Source organism: Anabas testudineus, chromosome 22 (genome assembly GCF_900324465.2).
Source record: "Anabas testudineus chromosome 22, fAnaTes1.2, whole genome shotgun sequence".
In the NCBI taxonomy this organism is placed as follows: domain Eukaryota; kingdom Metazoa; phylum Chordata; class Actinopteri; order Anabantiformes; family Anabantidae; genus Anabas; species Anabas testudineus.
This window is the reverse complement of record NC_046630.1, coordinates 14,046,381-14,070,662: the sequence shown is the minus strand read 5'-3', so window position 1 is coordinate 14,070,662 and position 24,282 is coordinate 14,046,381. Positions and strand designations below refer to the sequence as shown.

Genomic DNA, 24,282 nt, shown 5'->3' with positions numbered 1-24,282 from the left:
CAAAGGACTCAGTGCAATGACATTGCGTGTGTGTGTGTGTGTGTGTGTGTGGAAGGGAGGGGGGTTTGTAAGTTGATCCATGGAAATGAGGATAAGCAGCTGGTGACCCATCAATATTATTACTCATTAACCTACACAGTCTCCAGAAACTGCTCTGGACAAACATGACATGGACCCTAAACGCAGCACTTCAGCATTATACTACATACCATGACAGCAGCATAACACGCTACGATGTTTGAAGACATGCAAAATCTAAACAAACAAACAAAAAGCGTATTTAAATACATTTTTCTGCTCGAATTCTTTCCACGTATTTATTTTCCCACCCTCTTTCTCGTCGTTTCTCTTTCGTTCCTGTTTCTCTCTTCTCCATTCTTACATCTTATATAATACCATTGTTTTAAAAATGAAACTAAAATTACTTTTCTTTTACTTTCACGTTACTCTCTACTTTATCCCTTTTTCTCTGTGCCTCAACACATTCACATAAACACAACAAATGACACGAACTCATTCATGAAAATGCAGCAGCACTCAGTTAAGGATTAACCACTGGATTATGGGATTAAAGAGTGCGACAGGTTTAGAGTGTGTGTACACATGCGTGTGACACACACTCTCAGAAGTCACTCTGTGTGTATGTTTTGTTTTTATCTGATAGCTGGAGCAAGAAAATTGTGATTGCACATAAGATAAATGAAGTCTTCACTTTATTTATTAAATGATATGATTACAAATGTCCATTCCATGTCAGTCTCCTGTATTTTCAGCAATCTTGAGCTTCAGTTGTGTACTGTACATCCTGCCTGCAAATAAACAAACATAAAAATGTGTACCATTATAGGCGGGGTGATGAAATAAAAAAGGCAACTAAAAATAAACTGCCTAAGGCACTAGAGAGTAGAAAATGGAGTAAAAAAAGGAGAGGGGTGAGAGCTGTTTACCATCTCTGTGCAACGCTAACAACCAAAATATCCTCCCTCACTCTCTCTGTCTTTTGACCACTGTATTGATGGATGACGGCATGCATGCAGACGAGGGATGTGAGGGGATGAATGGATGGACTGGGAAGGGGGGGGGGGGGGGGTGACATCAGCGTGTCTTTCTGGCCAATCCACTCACAGCCCCCTTCCTGCCATCTCCACCCTCTCACACCTCTCCCTTGTTGCTACGGCAGCAGCCCCATCCCGCCTATGCGAGGCATTGTTTGGGGTTGGTAGTAACATGGTGCGGTGTGTATGTGTGTTAATATGGGATTCTACCGCCTGCAATCCAGCACAAAGTAATCTCTCCCTCTTAGTTTTTTCCTTTCTCAGTCGTCCATCTCTCGTTCTCCCTCCTGTGATCATTCATCTCTTTGTCCTTCCTCTTTTCCGCGCTCGGTTTGTCGCCGTCTCTCCTTCCATCTTCCGTTTCACCTTCTCCCACCTATCTGTCTTAACATTCAAGGAACATTCATTCATGATTCATTTTTGCTGCAGTGCTTCTCTCGACTAATGCTCACACACAGGCGAGCGGGTCACACACACACACACACACATAAATATTCTCACACACACACTGTCCCATTGCAGCTACATATTTAAGAAAGAGAAGCATGCTTGAAAACAAATGTCAAGCTTGAAAGATAAGGGCCAGGAGGATGTAATGAAAAATGCTTAACCTCCGACTAAACTGCACATAATATAATAAAGCCATTCTTTTTAAAACATATGCTTCTTGCATGTTCTTGCAAGTCTCCCAGACTCCATGGTAGTGCAATACCAATATTTCACTGATGTACCTCTTTGAAGTTAAAGACACTGCATCTAAATGTGCTGCTGCTGTGTGAAGTGCAGCCAGTCTTTTTTACACTGTATTCAAATGTACCATAATATTATCTGCTTATGTGTGTGTGTGCTGTTTAACAGTCCTGAATGTTTGTGTCAGGGCGTCTGCGTTTTTCCCTCCTCTCATCTGCTGCTCTGCTGCTCTCTTTCCTCTCGTATCCATGGAAATGAGATCAACATGCAAATACCTGAGCACGCTCACTATGGCTCTGCGATAGAAGATGCAAATGACATTTCCGCTTGTAGGATTACACGCTCACGCGCACACACACAAACACTGATGCATTACTCAGACGTATACATGCGCAGATTTGTACATTCGTGCATACGTAAGCACACCCACCTGCAGTCCACCGTGCTTCCCAGAACATTAGAGCACAGCCACATAAACATTATCCATAGGGGGAGTGATACTTCTAGTAGTGACTGAAGATTATGAAATACTCCATACTATTTCCATTAAAAGTCTTGGCATTTAATTTAAATGGCTATTAAAACCTATTAAATTGTTAAAGTGATATGATCATAGTTGATTTGATGCCGCTAGAGAACAAGCTTAAAGATCAGCTTTTTGCAATTGGTAAAATGTTCAACTCAATTCCTACTTTGTACTGAGTAGAAATGAAGCATTTTCATTCGTTTGTACAGTAGATGTATTTCCAAATCGTCTTTGGCTGCTTTTCTGTCTTCACAAGCTAGTTTTTGCCAGGTTTCTGTCTACCTGTCTACCTATATTGAGGAGATATATATATATATATATACTGTCATTATATTATATATAATTATATGTAATATATATAATGATAGTAATGCAAATTTGCTAATTATAAAACCATTAATGTAGGTCTAGGTGAATATGAAATGTGAATGAAAAAAAAGTCCATTGAAAAAAAAACACCCAGGCCTCCACAAATGCATACCAAGAAGGTCAGAGGTCAACACATTGTGGCACACATTCATTTGCTTCAGCTCCTCATGAGCTGGTTGAAGCATGGCAAGTGCCCAAACTCCACTGGACGCCTCATGGAGTCTAATCTCCTTCCCCATCGCCTCTCGTTTCATTGATGTCTGTCTTTTTTTATGAATGAACAGCAGCGGAGGAAAGGGGAAGGGAAACTGGACTCTCTGTGATTGGCTGCTGGCGGTTGACGTCACCTCCGCCGTGACGCGCTGCGACCATTCATAAAAAAAAAAAAGAGAGAGAAAAGAAAAAACAGAAACAGTCCTGAGGAGAAACAATCCTGAGGAGAAACAATCCGAGGAGAAACGGAGAAGGACAGAGACGAGAGCGGGCTGTGCGTAAAGATCAGTGCGGTTACAATGGACTGAGAGAGGAGAGGCGCCGAGGGATCCGTGCGCCTTGTTCAGGTTTGAAGGGCGGTGGAGCCGTGAGAAGAGCCACACAGAGGGGGAGACTAGAGCCAGAGACGACTACACGTTCAGACAGAAACGACGTGCGATGGAGGAGCTGTGCGAAATGGAGTGCACGGTGCTCAAAAGACTCCTGAAGGACGACAGCGCCAAGTGCCTGCTGCTGGACTGCCGCTCCTTCCTCGCCTTCAGCGCGGGGCACATCCGCGGCGCCGTCAACGCCCGCTGCAACACCATAGTGCGCCGGAGGGCCAAGGGATCCGTCCTGAGCCTGGACCAGGTGCTGGCCGGAGACGAGGAGGCTCGGAGTCGCCTCCGCTCGGGGATGTACTCCGCCGTGGTGCTGTACGACGAGAGGACGCCGGACTCGGACGCGGTGAAGGAGGACAGCACCGTGACGCTGGTGCTCAACGCGCTGTGCAGGGACGACTCCGGCACCGACATCTACCTGCTCAAAGGTAAACGTGCCCCGATAGTTTGATATTTACATGGACCGGCTGCATCATGTAGTAATAATTAACATTTCCAAGTTGGATTCAGCATCAGTGGGTCCTGAGAAGTTACTGATCAGTAGTGGTTTATTCATGGATCCTACAGACTGGACAGTAAAGTTGGATAAAATGAAAATAAAACAAATGTAGGAATGAAATAGATTCAGTTACAAATTACTTTACTAATGGTAACACAAAGAATTTACTCAGACCTCACACACCAGACTACAATACTAGTATTTACTACATTTTATTTTAAAATTAAATTAAAGTACTAAATGCTCTATGGAGATAATAACTGTGCACCTGTTTGGGAGACTGTGGTATTTTGTTACTAATGCAGTCCATTTATTCTTAGATTGAGGATTTATAGGATGATTTTAAATAATATGATGATCAAATAATAAACTGCAGCAATAGTTATGTTTCTGTATATACCAGAAACCTCTGTGGGCCATCACTCTTTTTATTATTTAACTAACACAATATCATTTTATTGCCTTAACAAAGAATTTCGTTTTTGTGGCTGCTTTTTTGGCCCATAAACATATAAACAATAAAATATTCTCTTGACTGTGCCCACTGTGTATATATTATAAGAATATATATATATATATATATATATACACACACACACACACACACACATATATATATATATATATATATATATATATATATATATATATATATATATATATACATACACATACATTCTTATAATACACACTACACCCAGACTTTAATACATAGACAAATGGCCAATGGCTGTGAGCTGAGTGAATGAGGTAATGCTGGTGTGTAGAAGCCACATCAAACTGGAGGGACTTGCAGGACACACACACAAATGATCGTTTCAGCAAGAGTCCGCTTCGTGTAAATCACTGGTGGGAAACAATGAAATGTAAAATCGGCACTTGATTTACCCACGACACTATATTTAGACTGCAAGAAATCTGAAAACCAAAGCTGTTGCAAGCTGTGGCGCATTTCTTTTTTCTTTTCTTTTTTTTTTTTTTTTTTATGGCAGAGGGGGGGCATCCTAATGACGCAGATGCCTTAAAGCACAGGAGTGTATGGATGTATGCTATAAAGATGACATTTTCCAGTTAATCTGATATGACCACTAAGGTGCTCAGAGCAGTGGTCAGCCCACAGATGTATGATAAAGCAAAGGGATGATGACATTGTTCTCAAATCCATGGCATTAGACACAGGACGGAGTGGGTCAGGGGTCGGTGTAATAGACCCTATGTCAGACTCACTGGATGTGGAGGAGGAAAATCCTGGTGCAGATTGTGCTTGTGCTTGACGTTAATGTCGTCTGTCGTTCTGTATTTGTCCTTAAATATGCATCTGGGGTGTGTTTTTAAAATAGCTCTTGTTCTGTGATGTTCCTGGAGAATCTGTCTGTGGTTTAATCCCACAGGCTTTACCATAACATTGTTTCTTTAAGGTCTACTACTACCGTTATTCCTAAAGCAACACGCTTCATCATATTTCATCCTGCCTTCTCCTTTTTTTTTTTTTCCAGGTGGATACGACAGGTTTTTCACAGAGTACCCCGAGTTTTGTTTAAAGACTAAATCCTTGCCGTCCCTCACCAGCCAGTCCAGCATCGACTCTGCCTGTTCGTCGTGTGGGACGCCGCATCATGACCAGGTAAAAGGCAGCGGGCGAACAGACGTAAACTGAACTGAAACCTCACTGTCATTTTAGTAGAAACAAAGAAACAAAAAGTGTGTGTGCAGCCAGTTGTTAAGACTGTAAATGGATGTTTTCATTCATAAATGTGAAGGAAAACAAAGATCAAATGAGCAAAAAGAATTTTCTTACTTCAGTCAGACTAAACACATTTGATTTATGATAATGTTCAATTTATAGAACTTATAATTCATTTAAACCCATTATCAAAATTAAAGTCTATTCATTATTAATCACATTTTTTCTTGTCCGAATCGACTTCAGTTTCTCACAGTCACTCTACGAGCCGCTGGCTGCAAACACTGGATGTTGTTTGCTTTGCTCAGCTCAACTCAAATGTTCCCACGTTCACTCAACCACATTTCCTCAATTTAAACTGGCAAATATGTGCATGCAAACTTGTTTTTTTTAGCTTAAGACTGCTCAACTGACAGAGACATTTGCTGAACATCCACTTTTTATTTTCAATTAGTCATTTGTCTGATGACCACTATTGATTCACCTCTTCATGACTTCCTGTGACCTGGGTGGCCTTGTTTTGCTGGTCAGCCTTGTGCTGTTTGACTGTGTAGATTTAATGCAGTGCTCACAGTCATGCGCGGGTAATGTTTCATAGCTCTGGAGCACAGGAGGAGAGTGACGCAGACAATCCGGCCTCTGTGTTTTCTGAGAAACGTACTTGCTAGTCTCAGCCACGCTGTCTATTGGATTTGTATCCAAGTAATACTCGAGCTTCCTGTTGCAGCATAGATATGGTGGAGTGGTTAAAAGCTGGTTGAGTTATGTCCCTCCCCTCCTTCTCCCCCCTCCTCACATTACATCTCTTAGCACTATTGATCATTTCCTGATGCTGCGTCAGTGCCGAGGTGGTCAGCGGCAGTGACGTGAACAGTCAATAAGTCTCACTACCGGTATAGACCATCACCCAGCTGACCCATCAGATCCAAGAGGGAAAAAATACTTTCAGTTTTACATTAGAAGATGTTTTGAGAGTATCTATTTACTCTTTATTACATTACTTTATTACATTGTCATTTACATACTGTACATTTTTGCAGTAGTACATTGTGTTATTGCTGTAGTGATCAAGAAATCTTATAACATGCAAAATATTACAAGGTCTCTTCATCTAAGCAAATGATCAACAAGATACAGCTGTTGTACGTACTGATAAATCAGTAACATGTCGATGTTTCCACTGAAACGGTTGAGACACTGGTCAGTTGACGAGACACTCAGTTCTTCCAGTTGAGCCGTGTTTCCATATGGGGAAACAACTCAGCCTGAGATAGAAACTAACAAACTAAATGGCCCATATCGAATGACTGTGCATTAATCACACAGATAATGAGCTACTCCTGTCTGATGATAAGTGTGGCTAATGTAATTAGCAAAATATTTAAGCAAGGTCACGCTTATATTGAAGTCATCTGGTATCTGGCTTCTGCACACTGTCGGTGAATTCTTTTTCGTATTTTAGTTCATTCTCTCCAACATGGCTCCCTGGGTTGACAGTAGATCTGTTTGGTCCCTGGTGACTAATAAAGAAATAACGAGTTCCTGCATCTTTCGTTTAGGGTGGCCCAGTCGAGATTCTCCCCTTCCTCTACCTTGGAAGCGCCCTCCATGCTTCGAAGAAAGAGGTTTTGGACGCAATAGGAATCTCGGCCTTGCTGAACGTGTCGGCAGATTGTCCCAACCACTTCGAGGGGGCCTACCAGTACAAATGTATTCCAGTGGAGGACAACCATAAAGAAGATATCAGCAGCTGGTTCCTGGAGGCCATTGAGTTCATAGGTCAGTGACTAAATGTGTGACGCACGTGTGTGCGTGTGTGTGATACATTAACACAGCAAATGCATTCTCATGGTAAATAACCACAAATGAAACGAGCTTCCTCTGAGCTACAGCATGTTCTGTGCTCAATGTGGTTCAGGTCACATCATTTTAGGGTCATATGAAAAGAGTAACTCTTAGTTAGGTTTGTTTATTCGCATTGGTTCGGTGCTACTGCTTCTATAGATTATTTAAATTAATCTCCACAGTGTTTTCTTAATGAATCTTTTTGTTCATTAAACACCTTTTAAAACATGAGCCTAAAGTGATGATGCAGCATGTAAGGTTTTAACAACAGTGTGAGATGGAAACCATTCAATTTTTGGCATTTTTGCTTGAAAAGTTCAATAAAATTAAATTTAATAGTTGCAGTTAATTAAACCACATGGGTGGGACTGTAATACGCCTTCTTCCTCTGCATTTTCTGTTGTTGCAGTTTGAGTTTCAGTCTTGGTGGCTCACAACTGCTCATGCAAACGAAACGGTCCTCTTCTTGTATTAATGTCAAACTGACTAGAAATGTAAAGCATGTCACTTCCTGTCTGGAGTCTGAGAACTATTCCCAGAAAAAGAGCTATCAACGAGCTGCGGTGGAAAATCCTTCAGGCAGATGACACCAAACGAGACATTTGCTCAGTGGAATCTAGAAAAAATTAATATTATTGATGTTTATGGATAAAGTAGCACTAAATCAATCAGATTTCAGACATTGTGGAGACAGAAAAACGAAAAGATCAATTCAAATCAAATCAAATGAAGCTTTTGCAAAACATCATGATGTAATACACAGATGAATTTGAATTTGAAATGTTCAAATCTTCCAGTCAGTCGTATCTCTGCAGCTTGATGATTTCAGATATGTGTCTGTGTAAATATTCTAGGTGAGTGTGTGTAATTTGCTTTTAGTTTGCATATCCACGCTGTGTGGTTGAAGATCTTGTGTGTGTATGTCGATGAGGGTGTGCTCTGGCGTGTGTGTGCGTGTGTGTGTGTGTGTATGTGTGTGTGTGTGTATGTGTGTGTGTATGTGTGTGTGTGTGTAGGTGCTGGTATGCGTCATCGTTAGCTGCTGTGGGACCAGAGTCTGACTCATCCACTGTTACCGGGTGAACAGACGCTGTGGTTACCTGAAAATCGTGTATGTGTGGATGAGAAAGGTTGAAAAAGAAGAAAATACTAAAATATGTGAAAATCAGAGGAAAATAGAAACGAGGAGAGGTATTCAGACAGCAGCATGACCAACTCTGATGGAAAATCATATTGAATTCATCAACATAAAAAACACAAGCAAACTCTCTCCATCAGCTTCTACATATTCTCTGCTCCCTGCAGGCTGCCTCACACCCTTCATGCCAGCCGAGGTTGTTAGGAAAATCGAGTTACTCTAAACACTTTAATCAAACTATTACCTAAATCGAGTTATTCACAGTAACAAAGTAATTGCATGTACAGTATCTTAGCGAACCGAAGAGGCAGCGACAGAAATAGGACAGGGGAGGAAGTGTGAAAAAGAGGCTGATGACTCAAAGTGTTGCACTTGTGTGTTTCAGTTAAATGTGGTTTGCTGTTTTCTCACTTTGAGGTTAGCTACCAGTTTGTCTGCAGAGAGAGAGAGAGAGAGAGAGAGAGACGGGGCAAGAAAGTGTGGAGGAGAGGAAATGAGAACAGTTTGAGGCAAAGCGTCACTGTACATCTGTTGTGTTTAAAATACATGGTAGCTGGAAAAAAAAAAAAAAAAAACATTTAGGGCATTTGTGCTTCAGATGTTTCAGTCTGGAATTTTATCTAACAGCATATATTATTATTATTATTATTCTTTATAATTCTGTTTGTGGTAACCTCTGACCTCATTCTTTCCTCAGACTCAGTTCGGGACTCCAGCGGGCGAGTGCTGGTCCACTGTCAAGCAGGCATCTCCCGCTCTGCCACCATCTGCCTGGCCTACCTGATGAAGAGGAAGCGGGTGCGTCTGGACGAAGCCTTCGAGTTTGTGCGCCGGCGCCGCAGCATCATCTCCCCCAACTTCAGCTTCATGGGCCAGCTGCTGCAGTTCGAGTCGCAGCTCCTCGCCACCTCGTGCGCCGCCGAGGCAGCCGCCACCGCTAGCCCGCTCCTGGGGCCCAAGTCGTCCACAGCCGCCACCTCAACGTCAGCCACGCCCACCTCTCCGTTCATTTTCAACTTCCCGGTCTCGGTGGTGAACCCTGCCTACCTGCACCACAGCCCTATCACAACCTCGCCTGGCTGCTGATGGACGGCCTTCTCATGACAAACAAACTGAGCACACACTGGGCTGGAAGAGTCGTCAGTCGCACTGACCTCTGTAGTATGAACATGCTTCCAGAGCGGCGAGGTGAGAAGCGTCACGGTGCCTGATTAAAGACTAAAAAAAGAAAAAGTCGTTCAACTTCAGAAACCAGTCAACGCTCCTTCCATTTCAACACGAAATAGTTTCAAACCGACCAAAAATGAACTGGCTTTTAAATGAGTTTGGATGGAGTGTTGGGCTGACGTTTACTGAAGATAAACCCTCTTCCTTGAAAAAACAACAACAACAACATGCACAGAGGCACACTGACACCCAAACAAACACAGACACAGAGAGGCATGAACAGCAGCAGACACTCTTTTTCTCTCTCTCTCTCTCACTGCCTCTCTCACACACACACACACACACACACACGCACATTCATGATTACCAACTGAATAAGCGCAGTATGAAGACAGGGTCTGTTGCTATGGAGACAACAGGTCTTTAGGAGAGGAGATGGACACAGGAAGGAAGGAGGAATTTTAAGCACCCACCCGCTCTTTCCCCTTTGGGTGTCCCTCCTGTTGCCGGACAAAAGAGGTGGATGGAAAAAAGAGGGGAGGAGACGGTGATAGAAAGCAGGAGCCTCTTCAGTGACAGGTGCTTTGCCAGCGATCCGACCGGAGCTTCCTGTCTTTCATACATCCTCTTCCTCTCTCTGTCTCTCCCCCCCCCCCACCCGCACCTTCCTCTCTTCTCATCTCCTTTTCATCCTTTTATATTCCTTCCCTCCTCACCTCCTCCTCTCATCTCTGTCTCTCATCTTCACCCTGTCCGCCCCCTTTCCACTGCTCCTCGTCCCCTCGCTGGAGAGGCGAAATAAATAAAATAAGATGCCAAATAACAGTCAGGCCCCTTGTAAATGGACTGGAAATGCCTTCCTTAGGCCCCCCGATACACACTCTCGCTAAATCCCTTCTGCTACGACACAAAAAGTAGTTAGGGATGAAAGGGCTGAAAGGTAAAACTGGACGAGAATGTGTGGTCGATGACATTTTCAACGTCTTTTACTGAGTTTTCCATTTAGATGCCGTCGCACATTTTAGAGCACAGTGGCCCCGGATGACATCCGCTTAAAAGACCAAACTTTATTGTTGACCATTTCACAAAACGTGCATAATTCTGAAGACACCGGCTTCAGATCATACTCAGTTTAACTGAAAACACTGACTCCTACTGGAGGATTTACAAAATGGTACATCTTTTTAAGTGAATGGTCCTTTAAGATGTTTGTGCCTTGTTCATAACGTTGTTCCACGGCTTTAGTTATTTCTCAATGATACTTTCCTTTTTCTTTTTTTTTTAGCTGCTAGAAAGCAGGTTTCTGAGTTTCAGCAGTGCTGGAAAAAAAAAACTCTTATTCATCTGTTCTTCATCTTTTTCCTCACACGTTCACTGATGGACACAAACGCACACACATAAGATGCCGTACGTGAGTTGGTGTAATTCAATATCAGGCCTCAGGCGTTCCTGCATTTTTTTGAGACCTGATTATTTTTAAACATATTAGAGGAATCATCCTGAAACCCTTTGTGTGTTTGAACACACTGCAGACTGCAACACTTTAGCTTGTAGTTGCATATCTTTTGATGATTTCATGGATCTACCTGCAGTACTAAAGGTGCTTCCTTTTACGCTCTAATTAACAAATATTAGGGACTCTCTGTGATTCTCCTCATAAGGGGCGTTTGAGAAGATTAGATATTCAGGCCAATCCAACATTTCCTTCATTTAATGTGTGTCTGCACAACGGTCACTGAACAATCACAATCAGCGGTATTTCAGTAGCTCTCCTTGTAGTATTTTGAAAGTTACGCAATACTGTACTTACAAACCATTCACCGAAGACAGCTAAGAACAGCTGGGACTTTTTTAGGACGTCACCCTCTAATACCACGTGAGCTCTTCACGACATTACCATTTCAGACGATGTTTGTGCGGCTTACACTTTAAATCAGGCTGAGCTCGACATTCTGTGCTAGACATCCAAAGGCACAAAGTCTAACCATGGTTTATTTTAAACCCAGGTCCTCATGTACACACAAGACACACACACACACACACACACACACACACAGGTTCCAAAAAGAAAAACGTTCTGTTTGTTATCTCTGTAGCACTTTGACGTGATGCAATACTGTATTTATAATTTATGATTGATTTGCACATCATGGTGATGCTAGGCTGACTAGACTTTGCATAAAGACATTTTGTCCACGTTGAGAGAGAGAGAGAGAGACAGAAAAGAGAGCCAATCAGTGAAAAACGCAATACTTTATACACATATGTGTGGTCTGTATGGTCTGTCTGCCTCTCTGTGTTAGTCCACCTGTCTCTCTGTCTGGTCAATGCTGTTTACCCATCATGGCAATATCAATCCTCCACTTGGACATTTATATAAAAAATAATAATTTTCCCTCGATTTTATTGTGGAATGAATGACCTGTGCATTTATTTATTACTGAAGATCAACTGTTGAATAAACAATGTTCTTAATTTAATGTGTATGTGGTCTCTTTTGGAAACGGTGTGATCACCTGAATAGATTTATCATTTAACACAATCAGTCATTTTTATACTGGCAAGGGAATGAAGTGCAGTAGATGTGTAGTCATAGCCATTTTTTAGAAAGTCAAAGTGATTAATACAATTAACAATAACAACTCTGCAATCATGAGCCTCTGTATAGCTTATGATTTTAAATACAAAGGTTCAGTAGAAATAAATAAAACAATTGTACATGGAGGTAGAATAGTGAAACATCTGATGTTGTTTCCCTGCTGTACAGCCATGTGTAGGTGTCTCCCTAAAGGGGATTTAATTTTCCAAAACAACAAATATTCTCAAAGAGAAATCCTATATGTGAAAACATATTACTACAATCTACTTTACTATCCTCTACTGAAGCTAAGTGTGTGCTTGCAGCACCATCCAGTGGTGCTCAATGATAAAAGAAATGTAAGTCACCACAAGCACCTGCTACTCAGTTTACAGATGTAAACATCCACAGATCATCCAAAGTCCACATTTGGGTCATTTAAAGGCATCTGTGCTATATTTATTTATTTATTTATTCATTTGAAGATCAGGTAGAACCCTAAATTCTAGATCTATTGATACCAGATCAGATTTCAGTAAATTCAAATTACTGAAAGAACAAATACCTCATAACACCACTATTATTTATTAATAAATAAATATTAGTTAGTTGGGTTTTTGAGGTTTGAGATTGTTCTAGCTGTGCGTCTACCCTGACACACAGCCTGCTTTATGGAGCGCTGTGGAGAATAACATCGCCCTCTGGAGGGCAACAGCTGCTAGAGCTGCTCACAGGTGAAGTCAATCTTTGCTGAATACAGGTGAGTGAACAGTTCAGGTGCGGTCGGTGTCGCCAATCAGCTGGAGTTTGGTTTCACCTGAAAATGGTGGACTGTTAGTTACTGACATAAGAAATGGAGTCTGGACTCCAGCTTCAGACCAGGTGAGTTACATGTCATGTAGTCACCTGGCTACGAACGCTGCCGCCTGGTGCTTTTTGTGATGTTATACTTCACCAGGGTTCAACTGGGTTTGAATGATTCCACTCCCGTGGTCATTTACTGCAAAAACGGGAAATCAACTGAGCTGTAAAGGAAACCGGACGTGTTGAACCTTCTTGGCGTTCTGGATCAACACTTGGCACTAAAAGTTTAAAGCTGTTGATGAATCTGTTCAACCCGATACATGAAAGTCAATGAATCAGAGCAGGTTGTAAATTAAGGGAAGAAAATTATAAAGGGGAAAAACGACCAAAGTGCACATTTGGCCAATTGTAGGTCTTGTTTGTGAACAGTTCAGAGAGAGAGGGAAGAGGTTTTTCTTATTTAACTTCATTCATCATTATTATTAATATGCTGATTACTGTGTCTCCTACAGCCCAAGATTATCTCATCTCAGCTTTGTTGATTTATTTGACTTACACATTGGCTTTTTAAAATAAGGAAGGATCTACAGTGTTTCCAGACAGTATTTACAGCACTCGACATTTTCCAAATCTTGTAATGTTACAGCCTTATTCCAAAATGGATAAAATGTATTATTGTCCTCAAACATGTAAGAAGTTTCTTTTGAAATCTTTGAAAATGTATTAAATAAATTACATGTATTTAAGTATTCACAGCCTTTGACCATGACTCACGCTGATCATCCTTGAGATGTTTCTACAACTTGTTTGGAGTCCTCCTGTGGGAAATTCAGCTGATTGGACATGATTTGGAAAGACATACACCTGTCAACAGCTGTGGTCAAAGGTTTTGAGGATGACACTAATATTAATTTTCATTTAAGTTTGCTGCCTCTGTGTTTAGATGTTCTGTCAGATGTTTCATATTTTTATTAGACTTTTTTTTAATTAATATTTGTGTTAATATATGTGTATGAATGCAGGAACTCACAGAGACTTCCTTGATGAAAACCTGTTCCAGAGCGCTCTGGACTTCCAACAGGACAACAATGCTAAGCCAGATAACAAAGGAGTGACTACAGGACAACTCTGGAACCCAACTGAACACCTCTGGAGAACTGAAAATGTCTGTGCAGCGACGCTCCCCATCCAACCTGATGGAGCTTGAGAGGTACTGCGAAGAACAATAGGAGAAACTGGCCAAAAATAGGTGTGTCAACGTCGTAGGATCATACTTAAAGACTTAAGGCTGACATTGGTGCTAAAGTTTCTTCAACAAAGTACTGAGCAAAGGCTGTGAATACTTCTGTACGTGTGTTTGTTTTTTAATATATATATATTTTAACAAATTTTGCAAACATTTAAAACAGTTGTCATGTCGTCATTATGAGGTATTGTTTCTAGACTTTTGATGATGATTATAATGAATTTAATATATTTTGGAATAAGGCTGTAACATTACAAAATGTGGTAAAAGTTAAGTTCTGTGAAATACCTTGTGGATGCACTGTATTTGTGACTTGTTAATTCAACAGAAGTCTATAGGTTGCACATGTTGACCTGAAACTCTTAAATGTACATTTTTCAGGATCAAAGAGCCTAATTATTAGAAATAAGTTTCAGAAAAATGTTTCCATTTTCATTGCCTACTGTACATACGAGCATGGAAGCTTGGTGGAGTGATAGTGTTGGGTGGTTGCTGATCGGTATTTAATTAGGAATTTAGAATAAAACTTAACCAGTACATTAAACAGCGACTTGCCATCCTATGTGGTTTGTGTTTAAAAGGACTATCATCTGTTTTTCAGCAAAAAACACACCTCCAGACTATTTGGCAAGGGAGACAGATGAAAAATTACATCACATTTCATAGTTGTAGTATTAATCTAAAATGAAGAAATTAATAGACAAGGAAGAACCACTGAAGGTGTCCAAACCTTTAACTTATACTGTTTGTGTGTGTTTCAGTGGAGATAAATAACGACTTACTAAGCTTCCAGTGAAAGAAGAAGACACGTTAAGTTCTTTTATTAAGGATTTTCTTCTGAGTGTGAGGAGTTTCCACGTTAGCTGATCAGCAGCTCTGTACAACAGGAGGTCAAACCTATCTGAGGAGGAAAAGTGTTAATGTAAGTGTTAATTCAGTGGCTCTTGGCAGAAGGCAGACCAGAAGGTGAGACGAGAATTGTTACTCTCCAAACCATTTACAACAAGACGGCTGACGGGCTCTTCAGACAGAGAAGTTGAGACAGGCCAGCTACAACACAATTCGAAGAGTCATCACATAAAAATGTCTTTGAAAACTCTTTCAGAAAAAACAAACATAAAATAATCCATAAAAGGCCCATCTGGAGTTAGTTTATTTACAGTATCATTCAAAAACAAAGGCCTCGGCTCTCTGCTAATAAATCATATGGTGCTGTAGACCTTAATGAGGCCAGCAACATAAACTTCACCTGCTCTGTGCAAGTCAACATGGACGCTGCCACACCCTCGAAAACCTCTGTTGTAACGCAGAGACTGACCGTGATGATGCAAATGTGTTGTGAAATGGCATGTTTCAAAAAATAAAAATAAATAAATAAAAAGCCTCTTGCACAGTCATTCACTGACCAGCCCCCCGGTGGGGTAACTGCGATGGACTGCGTGTTCTCACAGCTGTGGTCATGGTCAGCATTAAATTGATGCCTGTCCAGCACAACATCGACACTAAGTGGCCAATCGCTGCAGACTGTGCTGCGACTCTTTAATTTCCCTCCAAAACAACTAGCCACTAGACTTTAATTCCAAGCTTATTTAGTTTTTCCTCATGTCTTTATGCCACAATTTTAAATCTGTGGTATTCATTATATTTTAAACTTTTAATTCATTTATTTTTAATATCATTTAATTTACTCACAATTAAATTGAAATGTGCAGCTACACAAATGTATCACTTTCTGGATTAAATATAAATATTGCCGTCATATTCATGACCTGAAAAAGATGAGAAAACTGGTGTAAAAACTTCACAGCTTGACATAGAGGCTCAGACCAACGTCATCTTCACTTTTCCTTGAAAATGCAAATCGGCTGAAATCTGAGTTGGACACTGTAACAAACAAAGTCAGGATTTAAAAAAAGTGAAACATCACTGTAGCTTTATCGCTCTGCAGGCTGACGTTTGTTTTGTGATCACGGCAACCTCAACTGAACTCTAAATATCGTTTGACAAGCAGATATAAAGCAGCCATCTCCCTTTTGCTGCTGTGTAATGCCTCGCTAAATGTTCCATCTACACAACACATTATCCTCAGTCAACCTGCAGATTTCTTGTTATATAAATATATTTTTGCAGCCTTAAAGAGTGTGAAATCAGCAGAATCAAGAAGACTCCAGAAACAAATTGTGATAAAAGGAACAGGGGAAAAAGCACAGGGAATGCTTCTGAAAAGACTCATAAATAGTTTCTAATGTGTAATGTCTAATGCTCATACAGTATACATGTACTCTTAAACTCAGTACTACACGCCCACAGATCTTCTGTTGCACCACTAGGGGGCATCAAAAGGTACAAGAGGAGGACGGGGAGAAAAGGCAGCAGTCACAGTAAAAACTAACTGGTGAATACAAATCTCGGTCCATTTGAGAGACAACATGTAAAGATGAGTGACGCAGTGGTGTAACAGCAAAGAAGTGTGAAAAAGCTGCAGTAAAAAAAAAAAAAAAAAAGATTAGGAGTAATCACAAATTAAAGATTCACCAAAAACACACACACAACCCCCCCACCCCACCCCGACTTTTTCCCAGTCAAACTGTGAAGTCATTGTTTATCCCCAAATGATTTCTTGCAGTGATTGTAAACAAGTGTCCTACTTTGTTGTGATTTGAGTTGCCAAGATCACCTGTGACTGAAAAAAGTGGGAGTCAAGTTTGCATTCAGTGTTTGTATGTACATATAACAGTATCAAGTCTGGTCCCTTGTACTACTCCTGGTTCTGTAACACTGAGTTTGGACTGTTCCACTTTGAACTGGGTTAAAACAAACAGCAACCACTATATTTGACAGTTTGGTCAAAGTACGTGACCTAAAAGATGCAGTTTCTTTAGACACTGACTCAGTGACCTGGAAAACCTTTCTGAAATGAAGTCTGTTTAATTTAGTCCTATGCATGGCTTGTTGGTAAATAAAAAAAAATAACTTTTCATTTAAAAGGAACTTAAGGCTCAGGTAGCAGTATGTTTAGGGTAGTTTCTGTCTGTTTGACTGATGGTTGTCGTGGCTTTACATTCAGCTACTGTGGTTGCTCCTGGCGTGTCACAAATCAGCCCTGCTAAAAATCTCCTAAAGAGAAGTGACGTCCATGTTTTTCTTCACTGTACTGACAGTATATTTGCTGCTTCTGCTGCATTCTGACATAAAATGATTTGATGTGACTGGTGGCTGAGGAAGATGGTGGCAAGTGTTGTGGAAAGTAGTAAGAGCAGTGGACTGAGGTCTCCTGACTGATTAGAGTTTTCTGCTTTGTGACTTCTGGGTATTTGTCCACAGTACTCTCACATTTCAATGTTTCCTCTTTGTTTACTTTAGAAAAGACATGAGGGAACAGAACTGTGTCTTGTTTTCATGAGCCTTGCCTGTGCAAATGTGACAAGCTGTGATATAAAATGCCAAGAGGATGCAAAATCAAACAACACCTTTAAAAACAGGGGGGTAGAATACACGAGCAGTGCAAAGGTGCAAAATCAGGGATGTTTGTTTTGCTCTGGACCGATCTGTTATACATAAATGTTTCCTGGCATGCTTCCACAAATATTGATAACATTTGAATTTACTCCTGGGAAATGAGACTCCATAATTTACTCCAAATGTCCTTATAGATTTTTGCCGTCTGCTGCTTTGGACTGTGCATGTATCATACCCCAACATTCAAAAGACACTACTTCTTCTTTCTCCTTTTCTTCTGTTCAGGCATGGCCACATCTGTTTCTAAAGTTCGTCTGACTCCTGCATGGTCGATGTGCCACCACAAGTACAGCCCGGGAGACTTTAAGTTTGGGTGTGATGTTTGAAAGGCCTTCTAGTTCAGCTCTACTCCTCATACAGAGGAGTTCTAGTCCACTGCATTTTGGCCTTTCTCTTCTCCAGCTGTGAATATGTTTTAGGACTTCTGCTCAGCGGTGGCAGCAGGTGTGGCCAGACTCTCTGGCTTCACGATCTGATAGGTGATCAAGTACTCTGGGTAAGCCTGTGAAACAGAATGTTAGATTTACTTTCAGTGTACTTTGAGTAATTTATTTTCCTGGACTGTTGTTCTAAAACTATACGACAGATTAAATGATAATGACAATGGTTGCAACTGATTTATTTAATACACCAGTGTAACAGTAGATTTTTTACAGACGTGACCAGACAGCTTGTACCGACCTGCTCCCCTCTGTAGATGACGTACTCTGCATACGCCAGTCCATTGACACTGGGTCGTCCTATAACAGAGTGGTGTCCAGGAGGGGCATGGGCCATCTTCATGGCACTGAACTGAAGAAACGACTTACCCAGTGTCACTCTGCAGAATAGCATCTGCCTGCAAAAACAAGCACACACAAAGGCTCACACTGTCAATGGTAAGAGGGCACACAGACAGTATTTAGATCATCCCCTTTCTTGTTGTAGTTAGATTGAATTTGACCATGATACCATGACCAGCTTTATCCCACTACGCTACACGTACTTTTACAAATATATTAAATTTCAAAAACCTAAATGTTATTTATAAATATATTTGGATTTTTTAATTTAGTACACCTGGGTTTGCACATCTGGACTATAACACTCGTCCTTGCAGATGCTCTGTCAGATTACATATGAAGACTATTATTATGATCAGGTCTGTCCACACATGTTCTATAGGGTTTAAGTCTGAGCTTTTGTCACGTTTTAAGGCACATATATAGCTGGTTCTGTGAATGAATGAAGGTACAAATGCCCTTAAACATCTGGCAAAGAGATAGTAGCACTTTTTGTCTATCAGTAGACTTATCACTGTGAAGAACAGATGGCAAAAACGAAGCAGTTTTACTGACTGTGCTGCCAAGTTTTACAACACAACAGCATGTCACCTTACTGTAAACCACCATGGCACCATCATTAGAAAATTAAACATCTGAAGATGATCAATTATTGATTTATAGTGTTCATGTTGAAATAGACCCTACAAAGTGACTAGTTCAAAGTAATGATTACATTAAAAGATCACTGACGGGGAAACAAGGGCTCAAAATAAAGAGTCAAAATCTACCAGTTATTAAAAATGACATTAAATGTGCATTTGATTAAAATGTACATTTAAGATGATAAGGCATATTGACAAGACACTTAATGCAGGATTATTTAACCTCCTTCTGATAATTTTATTTGTTGACTTTAGAAAACTGTATATATACAGTCCCCTCCATCTTTTAATGTCAAACCCAAATGTTTTCAATCCACACCAAAAATAAAAGATTTGGCTTCATTGTTCCAATACTTTCGGGTTTGGTGAGATGCACACTTTTCAATGCACATTCTGTATTCATGTATGCCAGTTTATGTGTAAAGAAGAGATTAGCATGTTTTGTTGTGCATAAGGCCCCTGGTGTTTCAATAAATTTGCCTACATTTCTCAAAACAAAAAAAAAAAAAAACAAAAGAAATGGCCACGGCCAACAAGCCCAAAAATACGTCTAATCGAAACCACTAAGTCTTCTTACCTGTGGCACACGTAGCAGGAGCGGTCTTTGTGGGTGGGACATCCCGTGCCTCCACCAATCCCATACACGTACTGGTTGCTTTTGGAAGAGTTCTCAGCAAAATAGATGCCGGCACCAAACATACCTCCGATGTAGGCATGACGCTCGTCAAAGCCCTTATGGATGATGGCATTGATGAATGGAGAACCTGGCATGAGACATTTTTAGTAAGAAAATGTTGAATTCACCTGCTAGAACACACACGAGTCTGCTGGCAGACCTCCAGTGTGGGGGCACTGTATGGACATGTCTCATTATCCTTTTCTGACTGTCCAGTCAGTGGAGATGCCCTAAAAAGTGGCTCCTATCTGGCATAAAAACAGTGTGTCTGATGTAATGTCTACACCTTCCAGCTCCGTTCTCCTGGCTGTGAATCACAGAGCACAAAAAGTATAAAGAATGTAGACGAGGCAGAGCTTTCCACTGTTTGACTAAGTATTATTCTGGGAAATCCATGATCTAAGACACTTTGAACACAGTATGATTGTTTAAGCCTGACGCACCGTTTCAACCATCAGAGAAACAAAACAACTTTCTGGGACTTTCTAGTCTAGCATGTTTAAAATTTTAAAGAAACAACTCAGCTGCAGTCCTGAGGGTTGTGTCCATACTGAGCTTTATGGTTGAGAGGGCACAAGAAAAATTAATGAGATTCGTTCAAGCTTACGGCCAGTCTGCAAAAACGAAAACAGCGCCGTACAAAGCCAGTTGATCTTGGAGCATGTGAAGGGCTGAACCTTGAAGCCTTGAAGCAAAAGCCCAAGCTGCATTTCACTGTGTCAACTAAGAGGAAGTGACTGAAGCTCCAGGGGAGATGTGATCAAGATGCAACATCAAAACCAAAATAGTTACAAGGCTAGAGAAATTAAAGGTAGCTTTATGACAACATGCTGTCTCCACTAGTAAACTGTTGACTATAGCTGTCATCCTGCACAAATGTCCTCTTCAGTAGGTAAATATACACTTTTACTGCAAGTCCTTTGAGTTTTGTGAACATAATCATTCTCAGCTGGGATCATGGGTTTCATCACAATAACTGCAGAAGAAAGACTGAGTCTGTGAAAGACCTGTGCTAAAAAAGGACAATTTGCTTTTTAAATTAAATTCAGATATTATTGCCACAGACTGTTTTACTGCTGGTACAAGGGGTGAAAATAGCTCATTTCTATAAATAAGTCTTACATTTCTGTAACCATTTTCTATGATTGTACATTGCTTCCTAGGAAATCAAAATTATTATTAGTGTTCCCTACACCCCTGGAGCTAGTATCACAAAGCTGGTTCTGTGAAGTCCAGAACTATGACTGATATAAGATAAAACAATGACCGTTTAGAAAGAAAAGTTATAAGCAAAATGATACTTCACTGGGTGAACTGTAAATAATGTGATCACACAACTAGAATAGATTAAGAAGCTGTAGAGAAACTCGATATATATTGAGAATATTATTATTAAAAATAATAAAGACCATAAATAGTGCAGAGTTGTTATTGTAGTGGGCTAATTGAGAATGTCTGATGTAGAAACTATTCAGAATTTCTGAATGCACATAAAAACCCGTCTGTGCTGCCAGAACAGACAGGAGAACAAAGAGGAGGGAATAGTTACTCTTAAAGTTTATTGTCACTGATATGTTCATTTGTAATTATTGGAAATAGCCTTTTTAAAATCACTGTATGAACAATTGTTCTAATAAAAACACAATTTCCTGTCTGAGCAGCAGTGATTGAATAGGTTTAATAAAGCAAATCAGAGCATGTCAGAAATAAAATAACCTTCTACTTAAAGTGGTTACCATTATGCAGTTATTTAAAGATAACCTCGTAGTTTGTTAGAGATTTAACACCTACAGAATTACAGTAACTCTAATTATAATACATTTCAAAGATAGCTGGATAAGCTACTAACCTTGCTTCGTAATAAAGGCCCCAGGTCAAAACAATTACTGGCACATCATGCTGATACTGGTCTTTTCTCTTTATAGCATAGTATCAGCAGCATCAGATATGCTTCTCATAAATGAATGAAAATGAAATCACTGGACTGGGGAAGGTCTGTTTCTGGATCAGGTCCAAAAAATGTTGAATCTCTACAAGGATCCCACCATGTTGTGTTGTGTTACGGATTTTTTAAGTGTATTCATTTACCGTGAAAGAGCATGCGCTCGTTGTGGTGGTTGTGATTCTCGTCTGCAATTTCCTTTTGTCTGTGTGCATATCGCTCTCGCAGCTTTTTATTCACCACCTTCTGAATCTGCAGTCAGAGAGAGGAAGGGACAGAAAGATGTGTCACTCGTCCTGTGGCTTAAGAAATAACATTTATTTGCAAAAGTCAAGACGCCACATTCACAGCTGACTTTGTAATAAAATAATGTCCACATAGCTTATTTGTAGCCACCAGAAGAGAAAATGCTTTAGTATTTTGAATACCCACCTTAAGGATGTTGTACCGGCTGAAGACTCCGCCTGCGTTGCCTCCATCGCGGTGTTCTCTGATAGTGCTCTGTAGCTGAGGAGGAAATAAACAGGAGGAAATCAAAATTACAAATGCAAAGCTTTTAAAAGTTGAAGGGGGAAATGTGTGGGATAAAAAATGCTAATGAAATGCAGTTTCCATATATTTTCATCACAAAGTGCGATTTGTGCAGCTCTCTGGACGGCAATGCCATTTATGAGCAAGTGACATCCCACGACCACCGCAATTAACAATTTAAACTAGTCTGAAATGTCTTTTCTTCTTAATTCACTAAAGAGTACTGTATGTTTCATTTCAGCCATTACTGACTTGTGCACAAAAATATGTATCCCGAGTGCCACTTAGCAGTGATGAAGTACAGCTCGTTCAGAGCAGAGACCTCAGTGAGGCCTGTGGGGAAATTTAGAACAATACAGCTGCAAAAGTGCAGCATCAGCAGAGATAAAGAAGTGCTGCATCTGGACTTGGAAATTGATGGAAGCACTTAAGAATTAGTTACTGTGACATGTAGGTGAACTGGCTTTCTTTCGCCGTTTTATCTTGCCGAAAATGATGTCCATAACACAAAAGTTCTGAGGTGCATAGGCAAATGCAGTTACTTCTTACTGTCATGATGAATGTGTAGGTGTCTAAATGTGTATGGTCTGTTATGTTGCGTACGTGTGTCAGAGTGTAAAAGTATGTTTACATACTTCCTCCTCCACAGACTGGAACTCTTTGTCATCCGGTGCCAGGTCAATCAGCATGGTGCCCTGGCTGGAGCAGTGGAACGTCAGGTATGGGTTTGCACCTACAGATTCACAGGCCGAATGTCAGTCAGAACAGTAAGAATCAAATAACAGACACACAGCAGTCATGTTTCTGTACATTTGCATTATATGATTATATGACTTGACTGGATGTTTTCTTCAGCAGAGACAGATTTTTGTGGTCATTCACTTTAGTTTATCTGTGGTCTTCCAGGCCTTTTGCTGCTGCTAAACTTGCCATTTAATTTGTTCTTTTTAATATTGTTCTTAAACTGTTGCACTGGCCACTCCCAATGTTTGTGATTTTTCTCTGATGGGCTGATATTGTTTTTCAGTGTAATGATGGCCTCATTCACTTGCATATACAACTCTTTGGACCTCACTGAGAGTGAAAACATCTGTAATTCCTGAATGCTAATGCCACAGTTTTGTCAGACCCCTTGAATTACAGATTTTTCTCACAATTGAAGTGTTTTCATTTAATGTAGTGGTGTTCAGAGGACACAGGCCAAAAAATGTATGATTCAATAGGCGTAAAATAGCAGATGTTCTGAATTCTTACATCTTTTATGTTATCAGGATACACTGCTTGACAGTTTTAACATGTCCAGTGATGTTTATTTTAAGATTAAATACATAAGGTAAATCTCTATTGGAGCATGCTGACATTCTGCTATTTACTTTTAATGGTTTCTCCTAGGCAGGATCTGTATGCCCTTTATGCGTCTGCATATAGTATAGTGTTCTGACCTTGCTGGCCTCCCAGCAGCCTCTCGATTCCCTTGATGAGTTTGTGTCTGTGACCATAGGCGTTGATGCCGATCTCTTTCAGCTCCTCATGACCCATGTCTGCCAGCACATCCAGCGAAATCTGCCCAGAAGCAATAAACAGGTCACATCAATCCTTATTATGGTTGTCTGCTGTCAAAATAATACAACTTTCTAATCATAATGTGCAATAAGTACTCTAGTTAGAGTACATCTATCGACTAAATCTACTAAAGATAATGTTTTAATGTAGTGTAAACTGCAGAACTCTGCAACAATGCATTTCACTTTAGTAGTATTAACAGCAGGTTACACTAACCAATCATCATAATTGCCACTCATCAATAATAAGTTGAGTGCTATAAGGCATACAGCAGAGACAACAGGTCTGACAAATATTCATAAGAGATGCTGCACAGAGAGAACGTCAATAAATGGATGAAGTAATGAAGCTGTTGATATGCAAATTGATGACAGTGAAGTTTGCCATTTGGATAGAGCAGAGATGAGATTCACGCTGGAAGCAGAGATAAT

At 40.4% G+C, this 24,282-nt stretch overlaps 2 protein-coding genes and 1 long non-coding RNA gene across 4 annotated transcripts in view; 2 read left to right on the top strand and 1 right to left on the bottom strand.

Annotated features, from left to right (window-relative positions):
- The first annotated feature begins 3,045 nt into the window (after window positions 1–3,045).
- dusp4 (dual specificity phosphatase 4) lies at window positions 3,046–12,032 on the top strand. Its single transcript, XM_026340312.1, has 4 exons — window positions 3,046–3,661; window positions 5,229–5,356; window positions 6,976–7,195; window positions 9,097–12,032. Exons 1-4 carry the CDS (start codon window positions 3,292–3,294, stop codon window positions 9,483–9,485), a joined length of 1,107 nt encoding a protein of 368 aa, XP_026196097.1. The 5' UTR covers window positions 3,046–3,291; the 3' UTR covers window positions 9,486–12,032.
- Window positions 12,033–12,921: 889 nt separating this feature from the next.
- On the top strand, window positions 12,922–16,698 carry LOC113148305. The gene is made up of 2 exons (XR_003297426.1): window positions 12,922–13,026; window positions 13,971–16,698. It is a non-coding gene; the product is annotated as an uncharacterized LOC113148305 (long non-coding RNA).
- Window positions 15,000–24,282, bottom strand: part of LOC113148304 (poly [ADP-ribose] polymerase tankyrase-1) — a 69,330-nt gene continuing 60,047 nt past the window's right edge. Inside the window, exons 23-29 of one of the 2 annotated variants that reach the window (XM_026339961.1) lie at window positions 23,731–23,851; window positions 22,924–23,021; window positions 22,190–22,264; window positions 21,904–22,009; window positions 19,717–19,903; window positions 18,395–18,551; window positions 15,000–18,215 (exon numbers count right to left, since the gene is read on the bottom strand). In XM_026339961.1, the coding sequence (XP_026195746.1) occupies window positions 18,129–18,215; window positions 18,395–18,551; window positions 19,717–19,903; window positions 21,904–22,009; window positions 22,190–22,264; window positions 22,924–23,021; window positions 23,731–23,851 (831 nt within the window). In that variant the 3' untranslated portion in view covers window positions 15,000–18,128. The remainder of the gene's footprint in view (window positions 18,216–18,394; window positions 18,552–19,716; window positions 19,904–21,903; window positions 22,010–22,189; window positions 22,265–22,923; window positions 23,022–23,730; window positions 23,852–24,282) is intronic. The other variant, XM_026339962.1, reaches the window with a different exon arrangement.